This window comes from Microchirus variegatus (assembly GCF_963457635.1).
Source record: "Microchirus variegatus genome assembly, chromosome: 3".
Lineage (NCBI taxonomy): Eukaryota > Metazoa > Chordata > Actinopteri > Pleuronectiformes > Soleidae > Microchirus > Microchirus variegatus.
The window spans coordinates 9,685,675-9,702,158 of NC_139804.1; the positions used below are offsets into that span (position 1 = coordinate 9,685,675).

General features: G+C 41.8%; 1 protein-coding gene across 1 annotated transcript in view; it reads right to left on the reverse strand.

Moving 5' to 3' along the window:
- The window catches only part of cacna1ba (calcium channel, voltage-dependent, N type, alpha 1B subunit, a), a gene marked incomplete at both ends in the record, with an annotated part of 225,712 nt that extends 216,433 nt beyond the window's left edge, over positions 1-9,279 (reverse strand). The window contains 2 exons of the mRNA XM_083887152.1: positions 3,351-3,456; positions 8,993-9,279. Of these exons, the coding sequence (XP_083743278.1) occupies positions 3,351-3,456; positions 8,993-9,279 (393 nt within the window). The remainder of the gene's footprint in view (positions 1-3,350; positions 3,457-8,992) is intronic.
- Positions 9,280-16,484: the final 7,205 nt, after the last annotated feature.

Here is a 16,484-nt window from a genome sequence, read left to right on the forward strand (position 1 = left end):
AAGAGAGACCGATGTGCCAGTTCAGGCTATTTCAGTCACACATGCACGTGTTAATGTTATATAACTATAATGATATATAAAGTAAACTGTATGACCCATACAGTTTACTTTATTATTATAATTCCAAAGAATGGTTTGGCAGCTGAATAGCGCATGAGCGGACTCTTCCGTCTCGTTCGTAAAAAATCCATGAACTTGTCCTATTTTCCAGCATTGCCGAGGTAGTAGATGATCATAAATGAATACCACACCATCAATCTTGAAAGGGTTAGTCAAGGTGGTTGAATTTGAAGCATAAGCAGATCTTAAAAACAATACTCGTCTCTCAAACTCTTCCACAGCTGGTTAAGAAGTCTGCCTCGATACTGCCAGGCTGTTTTTCAGTCTTAATGTAGGCTTTGGCGACACGGTTAGAGAAATTATCCAGTCTGCTTTAGATATGAAATGACCGCTTGGAGACGCAGAAGCGCAGAGCGACGAACGGCGCAGGAGAGGGAGAAGAGAACAGCGCAGGGGCCGTGCGCAGAAATAAAAGGGCCGTTTGTCTGCACCAGATGAGGCAGATGAGGGGGCACTACCACTTTTATGTTTATGTTGCTTTATTTTACTTTTAAACGTGACCATTACATGGCTTGTTTTAAGATTCACTGGTCGATTACTTCATTAATATTTAACTTAAGTGAAAAAAATGTATATTATTTATTTAATTTCAAGAGTGTTTTTTTGTAAGACTCTATAGTTGGTGTTTAAGTATTGTTAATAAAGGTCTTACAATAACACATAATAGTCATAATCAAAACATTTCCTGTGAACTTTTTATCTATTTTATTTACAAAAACGCTGTGGGCCGCCGGTGGGCCCGAGAGGTACCACCGGGCTTAGCAGGTTTTCTGGGGGAAACCCTGCAAACCACTTTCTGATGAGCTCCGAGGGAAAGCAACGGAACTATTTAAGGAATACACCTGCCTGAGTCACATCAAATTCCACAGGAGCCTCACACCCCCCAGTTGGAGGGGTAAGCCTTGGGGAATTATGTTCGCCGTACTGTGTGGTAGAAAGGGTTCCTGTCTGGTCCAGTTGAAAAGTGGCCCATTAAAACTCATTAAGGCCTCAAGCGCCTAAAAAAAATGTCTCTAAAACCTGAGCTTCAATGGCTACTAAATGACTGATTCCTCAGCCTCTGTAGCAGATATAGGAACACCTAAGGAGCTTACACCTGTGGCTTTCCTGTGAAATTTTGTTTATTTAGATACAAAATGTAAAATTAAAGTGAATAACTATTTTCAATTAAAAAAACAGTAAGAAAATAAAGTAATATCAACTTGTGTCAGTGCCTTGATTTAGTCCTGATGGAGTGTGAAGAAAAAGAACAGCATGTAATGACTGTAACAGTCTGCTTCACATGTGACGGTGATAGATCTTACAGCGCTGTGGTATCTGCAGGTAAATCCATTGTCACCCCTGGTGCGCCGTTGTAAACACTCCGTCGATTACGGTGGTATTTATCGTCATTATGGCCGACCTCGTCGTCTTCAAACATAATTGTGTCTTAACCATAAATCCCGGTCGATTTGTTCAGCGCGTTCGAAGTTATCAGCGATGACGTCATCGAAGACGAATCTCCTCAAAATCACTGCCTTCAGGAATCTCTCCACTGTCAAAGTCCTGTTCGTGCGAAGTAATTTCAAAATAATGTCATGAGAAACCCTTATACCCCCGAAAATTGGCGTATCTGCTTTACCGGCGTCTATGAGAGAATAAAACGCGCAGTCGCTCTCCCGGCGTCAATGGTAGAAGAGCGGCAATGCTTTCCCGGCATCAATGGGTTAAATCTGCCGCAAAGGTGGCAGCCGAAAATCAGGAAGACGGTCAACAGAGCCCCTATTCCAGCAAAGTGGGAGGCAGTACTGACGGTGAAAGAACTTGAAACTGCATTCCTACACCTGTGCCTGGCCGCTCAACGGGGAGTTACGTTTCTTGCAACAACACTTGACAGTCTCGTCGTCAGCAGGGAGGAGGCTTCAGGACTGCTGCGGTGCTATGGTAGTCGTGGAAGCATGTTCTGATGTGAAAGGCGTGGTTACGAGACGTGAAAGTGAGAACATGCCAAAGTTGTCTAGTCTCTGGCGGACAGTTTGTGGAGTGTTGGTTATGGATCAAGACTTCCCCTCCACCAGTTGGTGGGGTGTTTCAGTAAAGGATCAAGACCCCCGCCCCCCCTCCGCTGGCTGGTGGTGTGTTTTGGTAAAGGATACCATGAGGACATTAAGAGCAATGTAATCAATATATCAATATGTATGTTGTCTATGGACAAAACCTTTAGTTATTCATGCCGTGTGTGTAGTGCGTTCCTACTCAAGGACGTAACTTGTGTGTGTACTTTAGGTAAATGTCACATCTGCCTAAGCCTTAACTATTTAACTGTTTCAATTAGCTGCTGTGGCTTACTTGGGTTCAAGGACCAGGAAGCCAAGTGGGAGTTGTAGAATTTTCTAGTAGGTATGGAGCATGTGCGATGCATAATCAAAGCACAGTTGTCATCAAAGCAGTTTCTTGTATATTGCAAATTTTTTTTTTCCTGTTTCCAGCTGTAACTGATCATCAGAACATGTACGCTTTGCCAGTTTACAACCTATTGAGAAGTGTATTATGTTGTGTGTAGAATAAAACCTCTTAAAGACACTCGAGTTGTCCACCGTACTTGTTCTGGTCGCCCTTCCCAGAGGGCAGTTTATTGAGTTGTAGGAAGCAGCCGCTAAAAATCGGAACAGTTGTAAACCGTTGTCGGAACCGTTGTCAAAGAACACGGTGCAGAGTGGAGAACACCCGTCGTTGAAGACCAGCACCAGGACCCCCAAAGACATCACCACAACTAGCAAGCCGAGAGACAACGGGCCGTTAAAGGGCTAAAGAGGCCACTACGATGGAGGAGCCGACACTATTCCTAATGGAAAAGAAAAAAACGAGTCGAGCCATGTAGTGCTTGAACTGTATAATGGAAAAGTGCCATTGGTTTGTATAAAAGGCTCACTTTAATGGGAAGACCTCTCGAGAGCTGGGGCAGGAGGGGTAACTGGACATAATGATACACAGTGGGGATTAAACACAGCTCTGCAGGGTGCTCACTTTGTTTCCATGCACAGTTTCGGGGACTCTCCACACAAATCCACTGAAGTTTTTTTTTTTATATATATAAAATTGGCATTTAATCCACATAGAAACAGAACACAAACAGACAGATGCACGGGACACATGTCAACATCTCACAACAAAAACATCAGTGCATCTGTTCTTAAATACTAGGAAATTAATGAAAAATATATATATATATTTAAAAAAAGTCTACTCACCAAGCGTTCTGACATGGGAGTCTTGTCTAAGGCTGGTAGGTGTTGCTCCAAAGCCAGCACGATGCAGTTTGCTATGATGGTGGCCAGGATCATGTACTCAAATGGAGTGATTATGTTAAGGAGCTCACGAGGCGGAGAAGAAATTCACAAGATACAACATTTGCAGACAGAGCAGAAACTATTCATGGACTGATCGTTGAGGTACGCAGACAATAATCCAGGGCCCGTATTTATCAAGCGTCTTAGAATTACTCCTAAGAACCCTGCTAAGAGTAGGCTTATGAGTAAAAAAAAAGTGTAGGACTGAATCTTAAGTGTCACTTTCAGAGCTGAATTATGACAGTACTATGTGCCGTAAACAGAATTTTATGTGACGTCACTTCCGTGTCCATAGAAATGACCAATCACTGAAGGGAATCTCTTGTCTAAGAATAAAGACATATCTTAGAAATATTGAAATGGACAATGGGAGCATAGGCACCGATTCTGTCGGTGCTCCCGGAGATTGTCGAGCACTCACATGTGCCAGCCTATTCTTGTCATTGATTTGTTAATGACCACTACCTATCAACGGGTTGCATTGTGATGTCAGAAAACCTATCTGCGGTCCACAATGGACCAAGGCTGAACCACCTTGCGATACTGAAGACATTGTCAAGGAATAGCAACCTGGAAATAATCGCGGACCAGTTTATAAGATGCACTGCTACCAGAGGCAACACATTCCTCACAAAGAATTAAAAATAATGGTGAGTGACAAAACGACAAATTAAATATTTGTTATAGCCTACAGTGGTACTTTGTTTTAAAGGATGTGTCGGAATGGTTTTGAATTGTGGATTTAGTCCATGATTTGCTTTTATTTGAGGCTTTTTGCTGTAGTTTTGGTGGTTCTGATTATTTCTTTCCTGGTGTGTGTAGTTAGTAACACTTTTGATTTAACCTACATTTGTGTCATTAAAGCCAGTTGCGATCATTGACAATATAATTAATATCAGGTTTTGATTAATTAATGAGTAAAGTTCCTGTTGAGTCGGTAGGCTGTTATTACCTAAAAACTTATAGGCGTTACGGTAGCTATGCTGTTCAATCCAGGCTGTGGTGTTGGGTTGTCGATTTTTTTTTTTTTTTCTTCAGTCTTTTGCGTTAGGGTTGCATAATTGAGGTTAAAATCCCCTTATGCATCACCAGGGTGTAGACTGTGTTTGTGAAAGAGATCGTGTCCGTGTGCGTGCGTGCGTGCGTTCATTGCGGCCGCTGCTGTTAATTGATCTAATGTGTTTTACTATGAGACGAATGTGCGCGTGTCAAAATAGCAACAATCATGCAAGCACGATGATGAGAACCCATCAGCAAAAACATAAATCAGCGCCCCTGCCGTTTGATCAGCTGCTCGTCATCTAACAAAGCCAGGACATCCTTCTCACCTCAGTGCCATCCCCTGCTGGCAACTCCTAACCACTTAAGACACCTCTGCAGGTCTCTTAAATATCTGGGAGAGTAGGAGTGATTCTTAGACTTAGGAAAGTTGATGAATAGCTTTTATTCTTAAGTTTGAGAGTAGGACTAAATTTCACAAATTCTCAGGACTTAAGTGTAAAACGGCACTCTAAGGGCCTGATTTACTAAGATTCCAAATAGTGAGCGCTAAATTGCTTGCGCGAGCAGAAAGAACGCGGCCGCTACTGGATTACGTTTTGCGGGTGAACTACTAAGATTGCGGCCGCAATTGACTACAGTCGCAGAAGTGGTTAAGACCGCCCTATTTAAATTACGCGTGCCAACAGTCTTTGATCTGACGTCAGAGGCGACGGGACAATCGATATAGATGATATATCTATAGCTGATTCAGATAGTTACATTAAATAGTGATTGTTGTGATTATTTCTTGCATTTAAATGTGCCTGGAACTGGAAGGGTTAGGGTTAGGGTAACCTGCCTGTGAGGTTTTGGTGACGTTTACGCACTGTGCCGCCTGCGCTTCGTCGTGCACCGAGACTAGACCAGGTTAGAGCTGGACCCGTTAAGGTAAAGCGGGGTTCCCCGTTCCTCCGGTCTTAACCGGGGAACATAGGTACGACCCCTCCTTGAACCTCAAACTGCAGACCAAGGAAAGCCCATACCAGTACAAACACGCATTTATCCTATGGATATCTATATTTAATTTATTCAGATATACCAAATAAGAAATAAATGTGCGTCATCTGTGAACGCGTAGTTGAACATGCTCTGGAAAAGCGTAATTTCCTGATTTACAAATATAATATAACTATAAATAACCGCAGCCATGTGTGCGCACCGCTGTGCCAGTTAAGACCTGCCTTTCAAACGTGCTAAATATAGACGCAAAAATAAACACCGCAATCAGTTTCAGGTTTGATAAATCACTTTGCGCGTGCTAAAATAACATATTTACATTTTCTCCTCCCATCACACGCAACATAGCGTGTAAACGCCCCATATTGCATATGCATTAAGGCAAGAACGCTAAATGGGTTGCGAGTGCTATTTTGCCTGTCTGAGGGACGCAGTCCTCGTTGCGCCCTGTTAGTAGATCAGCATCAACGCAAATCAGCGTGTGCAATCCAGTTTGCACACGTTTTTGCACGCGCAAAGCTTTAGTAAATCAGGCCCTAAGACGCTTGATAAATACGGCCCCTGCTCTTGATGCAGACAGGTCATAGACTGTGGTCACTAAACGTTCCAGTTAGCAGAATGCTTATTTCTTGAAACATGAGCCTCTAACTCAGCATAAAAACAAGATTAATACACCGTGGTGAGTGTTAATAGCTTGAACTCTTGTCAATGCAGGACACTGGGTTCAGTTTGCATTATGATCCTAAGTCAAAGTGTACAGTTTTAACGAGGGACAGACATTTCTAGCAAAAAAACAAACAAATATTATTATATATTATATGAATATAATCGTTAGTTACAGATCTAATTCTAATATTCTAAACTCCAGTGCATGATAGCTAGTGAAAGTAATGCAGGGTTCACTGTGTGTTCAGCTAACAGGAGCCACGAATGAGATGCATTCAAAGACCCTGGTAAATTTAATCACTTATTCAAACACACAAATTTCATGCTTGCTGCTGCTGCCACCTTGTGGTAATAGATGTACCATAAATTAGGTGGGCATTGGAGCAGAGATATTTGTTTTATAAATACCAAAGAGGCAAAGAAGGAAATTGTTGTTTCCTCTTGTATCTACCCCTAAAGTGTTTCTGTCAAAACTCATGCATGAGCAGTTTAAGGTTGCAGGCTACGAGAGTCTCATTCTAAGTCACATGGTCTTGTATATAAGGATATAAAATTTCAACATAGACAAATAAATACATTAGTCATTGTGCATTTTATAGCAAACGTAAAGTGTCATCAGTTTGATATTTTTATGGGAAAATCATAATTTTAAGCAAGCTAAACTGACATTTCTCTCTTTTTTCTTGGTAAAACATAATAATCATGTTAACTTTTTTTGTGAACCCTCACCCAGCACTGATCAGGACAGAGAGAAGAGTTTATGAGTACTTTAAGGAAATTATACACAGATTATTAAACCTCTCTCCTCCCTGCTGCTGGATCATTAGTACCATCCCTCGGAGTCTGGCCAGCTCCAGCTCTGCTGAGAGGAGGGCCAGCCCTGTGGACTCCAGCTTGCTCACAGCCACAATAGATCATCCTGTAGTGTTGCAGTGATTGCATTCCTTTAGAATACACAGCTCAGTAATGCAGCGTGACATCAAAGTATGATAAATGCTTGTTCAGCAACAAGGCTAATCCCCTAGAGAGTTAAGCAAGGAGGTTACACAACTTAATGTGAATTATTTGCAACACATATAACACTTGAGGTATTTCGCACTGACTTTTCCTTAAAAAATCTAAATCCACACCAGTTATTGCTGAGCAGATGCACAAAAGCCAACGGCACTCACATGAAAAAACCTAATCCAGTGAAAAAAAACCCCACCAGCATTCAATTCCAAATGCATCCTGCTGCATTGTACTGGTGTGGCTTGTTTGTTTGTGTCACACCCAAGCCTGCTGCTCACTGAGAGTTCAGCACCACGGACAGCACCACTGCCTTCGCTTTGAATGTCACAGAGAAAACCAAGTAAATTTGCCACAGATGTGTTTCTGAAGACTGTGAATCAACCTTGCATGCTCTCTATAGTCCAAAAAACAGCATCGGGCATGATGGCTTTTCTAACAAGGCTGCATCAGCTCATGTCTCTGGGTTATAACGTCTCTAAATCGAATTCTTTATCAAACGGGAGACGAAACATGAGTCTAAAAACACACAGCCTTCAAGCTACTACCTCTGGATCTATTACACATCCATTACAGCTCAGTTTCTTGTGGGGCTCTTTAATGTTACCTTGCTTGTCAACATCAACATCAGCTGCAGCGATTAATCAATAACTAAAGTAATCATTAACTAAAGTAATCGTTAACCAATGTTATAATTGATGAATCAGTTTTTTTCATTAGTGCTACATAACAAAGAAATCGTTAAAAATTTTATAATTTTTGTTTTTTATGGACATTTAGTGGATAAAACGATCAATCGATCAATATCGATTATGAAAATAATTGTGAGTTGCAGTCCTACATTGGATAATTCCAGGATATTTGGACAATTTCAAGATATGAAAGTATCCTGACATAATAAGCCCAACCTAAATAATTGCCATTGAAATACTATTGCCATCATTTTAAAACCTAATGTGCATAAACACTGTATATCTCTTTCAGATTCTCTTCGCATTGTTTCATAAGCAAATCATAATACCTTGATTTGGTTTGCAAGCTTTCGGAAAATTGCAGACATTATCAAAAAGTAAAATGAAATTTTGTAAAGTTATTCTTATAATAATTGTATATACTGTAAGTAGTGGGGCTGCACGAGATATTGAAAATCTGCACTACTCTAGATGTACTTCCGATATACAGTAAATATGACATACATTTGTTTGTTTGTCCAAGATCACACAAATTGTTGTTTTTATCACTTTCTTAAACTTTTTGTGGCCGAGCATACTTAGCTAAGTGCAACACCCTCATACCCCAAATATCTGTGGGTAGAGAAATGACATTTACATTCATATAAAGTTGTACTAGATTCAGTTTCTTGTTTTTGTCTTGTTAAAAATAATGTGTAACATTTGTTTGTTTTGTCATTGTCTGCATAAGCTACTCACTGTCTGGGCCTATGCTAGCAGCAGACTAGGGCTAAACAATTGTTTTCCACAGGAAATAGAAACAATGCTATAATGTAATTTCTAATTTTATAGTACTATGTTTTGTAATAATATCTGCAAAATATTAGTGTTGGGCAACATTGTTTTTAAATTGTATTATAGGATATCGGGCAAACACACAAAGATCAACAGTATAGGCTGAATAGACTGCTTCCTTCTTGACTTCTATGCAGGATAAAGATAATATCTACATGAAAAACATGAGACACAATCTGTTTCACTAAGTGGTCAAAGCATTCACAATCTATGGTCGTATTCAAAAACGAAAATATGTGTTAACTATTCAATAAAGTTATTCACACTCTACCTAGTTGTGGTAACCTCAGAACCTTAAATTGACACATATCTGACCAGGGGTTTGGTGTCCTAAAGTGCCGGTACGCCGCTGGCATGTGCGGGAAAGGATATGGCCATTCCGTGATCTTTTTGGCATATTTCCGTATGATGTTGTCCTCGCTGAAGATGAACAGAGAGCGGTTGACAGTGAGGAAGTTCTGTTTGACTGGGATGGGGTTGTAAATGGCCATGGTCCGGGCTCTCTGGGCCATGGTCTGCTTGTACATCCTCTGGACCCCCGGAGGCCCCGGCTGCCGGCTGGCCCCTCGTGCCGGGCCCGCGGGACCGCCGCCTCCATAACGGCTGGACAGTTCGTCTTCGAAGCGAGCCATTGCAGCGGGGGGAGAGCACGCGTGTTGCTGGAGAAATAATCAAAACTGAGAGCAGAAAAGAAACGAGGAAGAAGCATCACAACCCACACTCTCGTCCCGTCTCCCAGGGTCCCTCAGGTGCGTGAACCGTCTACGAACACGGGAGTCAAACCTTCACAGCAGAACCAGGAGAGTGAAGGAGGTTTCTTTGAGTTTCTGTTTTCTGCACGACCCCGCCGCTGCTGCTGCCTCCTCCCGAACTCTCACTCGCCCCGACATTCAATTGTCGCTCAAACTTTAGCTGAGCAGCTTCCATGATGCATCATTTTTCACGTTGTCCATATCGGTGTCTCCGTTTCCTCCTCGCAGACACATTAGCAGCGCCAGCAGCACCAGAAGTCCATGCTACAGGAGGTGGCTTCCGCTCAAACCAGAGGAAATATTGAATAATTAACAAGACACCACTTTAATAAACAGAAACGCGACCACAGCGGTAGAGAAAACACCGTCACAGCGACAAGAAGAAGACAGCCGCAGGCGAAATTATGACTGAAAATGTCCAGAAAAAGAGAGTCCAGAGTCAGCGGTGACCACACTCTGCCTCTCAGGTGAGAGGAACCGCTGGTGCCGCCGATGCTGCCGGTGTTGCCAGTGCTTTAGTGCCGTGTAAACGGCGGAGAAATCACTCACGACTGGGGTGGTGGTGCGTTTCCGTGAACTTGCTGCTAATGTGTGCGCGTGCACGTGTGTGTGTGTGATTGGAAACAGTACTTTTCTCCGCCGCTCCTCATCCACAGAGCACAGACCCAACCACACACGTGACCGACAAGACGCCAGCCAGTGGCTCCACCTGGCTCGGCCCTGTCTCCATAGCAACAGGGGAGGACGAGATGGGAGACAGAGAGAGTGAGTGTGTCTCAGTCTGAGCTCTACAGTATACACAAGTATTTACAGCGTCGGGAAGTTTCCACCATATATATATATATATATATATATATATATATATATATATATATATATATATATATATATATATATATATATATATAAACAAGGCAGGGTGGACGGTGTATAGGGGCGATTTGGGCGACGCCCTCCCAACCTGGAGGAGAAAGAGAATTTTTTTTCCTCAGCAATTCCAAATATCCTTAGTACTAATATTCCTTTCAGCTGTCTCTGCCAGCAAAGGTAGTTATTATCAGTGTTCCAGACTTATTTTCTGTCATTGTCCAATCAGAATCATCAGATTCAAGTCAAGTTTTATGGTTCCGCCTCTTCTGGGGTGATTTGACTGATGTGGAGAATCGCCCAAAAATTCTCCCATTGACTCTCAAGTTTTTTTTCGAAAAACATACCCTCGAATGCATTTTTAATGACGATTTATGTGCATGCACTAACGTGCTTGTGTCATATGTAAATTGAGCAAAGAGAGGAGGGGATAACTTCTCTTCACTTCACGTCTCTCGATAAGTTGTTCGCCTCTCTGCTCGCGGCACTCTGAGCAAAGCGAAGCTCACTGTTTTAAAAATACACGATTGACCTTGTTTAATCGGTCCCGGCACTAACTGATAAGTACACGTGGTTTTACCAGTGCCAACGAGTTTGCGCTTTCATACATGTTAGCTGTTTATGGTGTCACTACCATATAAAGATCTATAAAAGCCTGTGTCCATGTCTCGAGGTGTCCTGTGGACACTTTTACAGGCGTCTCTTTTACTATTGCGCTCAATGGGAAAATTGCTTTTTGAGCTTTTGGGATTTTATGGAGTTTTCCGTTGCAGTACCCACAGTGGCCACCATGTAAGAATTTTCTTCAAGGCAGAGGGGGCGGTGCTCTATCCAGTTCATATTATACATCCATGTGTTCAAGTCTGTGTCCCTGTTAGTTAGCCAAAGTTCAATAACAGCAGTCATTTAATGTTAATGTTATGATTATATCATTATCTGCGCCAACTGTCTTTCTTTCTTTTTTATTTATCCTCTTTTTTTTTCTTCCTCTTCTTACTACCTGATTGAAAACTCCTCTTCATTTTCCTTCAGCTTCGTTTCCATCTTCATTGCAAATCACCCATTGTTGTTTTAAGGGGACAGGAATGCGCCTGGTCACTGCACACTTAAGTGAAAACAGCCTTCAGACTCCTAGTGTCGGGGGCCCCCTATCGGCTCACTGCAGTCAAGCCAGCCGTGGTTCACGTTTGCCTGGTCAAATCAGCTGCACGTTTTTTTCTAGTGCGCGAATCTACTAACATTTACGGTAATCGTAATGAAACGGCACTGAAGAGCTGGGAGCGACTGTGAGTAGTTGAAGATGTATACTGCTGGACTGAGTAGCATCCAGCTGCAGCCCCGGAGAGCAACAACCCGGAACAACACCCCGGCGTTTTTTTTGTTGTTGTTTTTTTTAACTTTGTTTACGCCCCTAAAACAGAGGATTCTGCCAGAAAGCTCAAATAAGAAGAACAAACGAAGAAAAAACTAGATACTAGTGAACTGCATACTCCCCAGACTACCTGCAAGCATAATATGAAGTACTTTTACTGTGTCCCTAACAGGACAAGATTAAGTCTATTTCTCCCAATTTTGACATGGAATAGAAAGCTTATTTCCCATAAGTAGTCCAAGATTCTGAATTCTTAAAAAGTTTTTTTCCTTGCTAAAACACATTTCTTACACATATTCTCAAATGAAAGTTCATGTGATGCAAAATGCTTGCCACATACAGCAATAATTGAACACAATGAACACACCTGGCGTAATTTATTACACACAACAACTCCAAATTGAAGACACTTGTTGCTAATGCTGTGACCACACCTATAAAAGCACAGTTTGTTGAAGATTCCAAACAAACACATTGGATGAAGGCAGAGTCGGGGGAAGAGGAATTCGAGTGAGAGGAGGGAGAAGAGCTGGCCATGGAAGAAGAGGAGCAGGCCAAAGAGGAAGAGGAGGAGGCCAACAAGGGAGAGGAGAAGGTCCAGGAGGGAGAGCAAGACAACCTCGCACCATCATTACGGACGAGATTCCTCATTCAGAGTCATTGACCATGTCATTGTCCATGGCATGACAATGGCTGAAGCAGGACTAAGAGTCCGTCCAAACCTGAGTAGGTTCACCGTGGTCACCATTATCAGGGCATTCAGACAACACAACAGGTATTGTACTCTATTGCTTTCTTTGTCACAATACCGTTTTACAAGCCTGTGAAAGTAGTCTATTACTGTAGTTTTACATGTAAATCAGTTGTTACTGTATTGTAAAACATGTCAATTGACAACACATGTTTCTTTCTTTAGAGTTGAAAGAATGCCACATAGAGGTGGGAGGGTTGCCATATTTACAGCGGCACAAGAAACCCTCATTGTGGATATTGTTCGTGACAACAACCTCATCAGACTCCGGGAGATCAGAGACAAAGTCATTGATGATAATGTCAACTTTGAGAACATTGATGATGTCAGTTTGTCCACAATAGACCGAGTTCTCCGGTGCCAAAATATGCGGATGAAACAGGTCTATAGGGTTCCCTGTGAGCGCAACTCTGTGCGACACAAAGACCTATGTTACTAGTATGTGCAAGTAAGTATACATCCATGTTCACAGTACAGTTAGTGGACATACTGTGTTGCTCAGTGGCCTACATTACTTCTGGACAATACTGCGCTACCTGATTGACTGTTGTTCTGTACACCTGTGCACTTTTACATTTTCACAGAGGATATTACAGTTGGACGCGATGGCCAGACCTCATGAGTATCTCTTCCTGGATGAGGCTGGCTTGAAATGGGTTCGGAGGGTTCGGAGGGGCTTGTCCACCGGCATGCTGTCCTTGGGTCTTACAACACCCAACGTCTCCTCACCTTCCTAGAGGAGCTAAAAGACATCCTCCTCAACAACACCATCCTGGGCTTGCACATCACATTTATGTGATCATTTGGGACAATGTCCGCTTCCACAAAACAAACCAAATTAGAGAGTGGTTCACCACTAACAGTAACCACTTTTTAAACGTCTGTCTGCCACCCTACTCCCCTTTCCTGAACCCTATAGAGGAGTTCTTCTCATCGTGGAGATGGAAGGTTTATGACAGACAGCTATACACTAGAGAGAACCTCCTAGGAGCTGGCCTGTGCTGACATCCCAGTGGAGGCCTTCCAAGGATGGATTTGCCATTTCAAGGGCGTTTTTCCCGCGGTGCCTAGCAAGAGACAATATAGCCTGCGATGTGGATGAGGTGATGTGGCCCGATGCAGCTCGGCGACATGATGCCGCACAGTGACTGTGGTGTGTGTGTGTGTGGTGAATGAAGAAAATAAAAAAACTTCACACCCTGATCATGTTTTCAAGAGTACTGTTGTGTGCAGTAGATTCTGTTTTTTGCATTGAGTTGTGTTACAGTAGTGTACTTGCAGAATTTTCTGTACTCTTCATATGAAACTCACAACTCTAAATGCCTAATCCTCTGCAGAGATCTAAGAAGATCCGTTACTCTAAAGTTTTTAAAAAATATGCATTGGCAGTTATGAAACAAAGAACCTTCTCACAAATTGAGCATTGTGTTTTAAATTGTTTTGCTGTAGTGTGTGATGATGTGTATAGTGTTTACATTTTTGAAAGCTTGGCGCTGCTCTTTTGGTGTGAAAGTTTGAGTTTTGAAGTGAGAAGGTGTGGTTGTGCTTATGTAGCTTTAGAAAAGGGTATCGTGTTTAGACATTGGGGAACATGGAGGAAATATTTGTGAAATGTGTTTTAGCATTTGAGAAAAACTGTAATATTATCTAAATATACATTAATATCTGTTCCATAGCGTGAATGTGAATGTTAAATAGTGTACATATTGTACTATTCTTATATTTCCCTGTGTTTATATTATTCTTATCCTTTGTTACCTTAAGCAGTGACAGAGTGACAATGGACACTGACAGTGTTGGAAATATTACTAAAACAAAATACAATTATGAAAATATTTTAACATAACATTTGCTCTTCAGTGACAAAGTCTGCCACAGAATGCCAGAGCCTGCCACAGAATGCCAGAGCCTGCCACAGAGTGCCACAGAATGCCAGAGCCTGACACAGAGTGCCACATAGTGCCACAGAATGTTAGAGCCTGCCAGTATTATTAATGACAATACAGATGATATTCAATGAACATAAAGAGGAAAATTGCACTTGATACTAGGCCTGGGCGATATATCGATTTTATCAATTAATTCGATTTTTTTGTTTTGACGATTTTAAAAATAAAAATATTGATTATTTTCTCCTCTTACTACGGCGCACTTTTTTAATGTTCGCACCGGGGAAATGTTCCGGGGAACGCTCATTCGTGGCACCACCCGTGCATCTTCTCACAAACACTCACACAGTCAGGGTTTCCCCTAGTACGTGTTGCTTGTTTATTTACTTTATATACACAACCGCGGAACAACCGCGCTGCTCCCGCACAAACCGGCGAGTGTCCCCTTGTCCAGGTGCCGATTGAAACACACACTATCAAATACGCCATTATTACGGTTATATTGTTATTGTCAATAAAGATGTTATATTTAGGAATGCACCGATAATTCGGCGGCCGAAACACAGCGAGGACACTGTGGAACATCGCCTATTAAATGCTGGAAAGTCTCTTTGCGCAAAAGCAAAACTTATGAACTCCCCGTGTCATTCACTTCACAGCAGAGAACATTCTCTCTCTTTGAGCAGTTAACTAAAGACATCGGCTCATCTGATGCATCTTTTATTCCCTTAATTGCAGCGTTGTAGGTAAAATTGCGTGTAGAGAAATGATCCAGTCGGATACGGAGAAGAGCACAGCGCAGGAGAGGGAGAACAGTACAGCTCAGGGGCGGTGCGCATGTGCCAAAAAAAGAAAAATGACATAATCTTGATAGAAATCAGAGCACAGTGCCGAGCACAAAGCCTTTTGCTTCAAATGATGTAAAAAAAAAAGAAGATTCAAGTTTTTTTACTTTATATTTGAGCAGGATCAAAAATAGTGATTTGAATGGGTTTCAATGAGCACATTTTGGTGCGTAGGTGTAATAGTGCGAGCATTTCAGTTTTCGTTGTTAAAAATGGACTAAAGGGGGGTAAAGAATAAAGAATTCTTCAGTTATAATGAGAAAAAAAAAAAGAAAAGCACATGAGTAAAAAAAGAACCTTTAACCTCTTCTTCACAGTTGCCCCCGGTACCGGGGTCAGCGTCAGACGCAGCAACAAAAGCGTCATAAAACCATATTTAACTTTAACAAACACAGACATGCTGCATACCCAGAGAGAGGTCAGAAACTCAGCTAAAAGCTCATATAAACCATTCTTATGTTCACGAAACAGTTAAAACACTACAGCACACACACTGAAAAGCGGCACCGGAGCGTCAGCGTGATTATGTAAACCAAAAAACATGTGTCGACTGGACAGCGGAGAATCCACAGATTCCAGCGGTACCATTTTTATCACTCTACGACCAAGATTCACGGCTCCAGCCCCAAAATAAAAGCAAAACAACTGACTTTCAAGAAATCAAGCAGAAATGTTGTCTTACCTTTGCTGTTTATCAAAACAAGTCATTTCCACCGGCTGAGCTGTCAATCACCCAAAATGACCAAGGTAAGCCAGAGCTATGGCGCTGCGTAACTGAAGACGCTGCAGAGTTACAGAGTTGTTACGAACACCCCACAGGGAGCATCCATTTACAGCGGGTTATCGTATTTTTTTTTTTTCAAAACAAGTTCTTTTTAGACCAATAGTGACATGTAAATAAAATTAAATGGGTTTTAATAATTTGGTACCTAAGAAATCTCAAATGGCACAGATGGTGCCAAACTGTACCGAAAGAGAGAACGCCTAGACATCTCTTTACTAAAACCTCTGTCATTTTACTCTGCCTCACTTCAACAGCATCAGACTTTGCACAGCTCATTTAAGCTCCTACTGCATATTTTAAAGGTGACATTTGCTTTAAAATGCAATTTTTTTTAGGCTAGAGAAAAAAAATCCTTCATTTATCCTGTGTTCCATGTGCATTTACTCTGACACAGTGGCATCTACAGTGAAACTTACACCTCTGGTGTAATCTCACAAGTTATCTTTATTTTGATACCAAGATGATTCACATAGAGCTTGTAACGGCAGAAATTTACTCTATTTAGTTTGGGCATGTCATTTTCGAGCAGGGACTCCAAAAAGAGGGTCAGGGAAGAAGAGGCTACAAATGTGTTTAA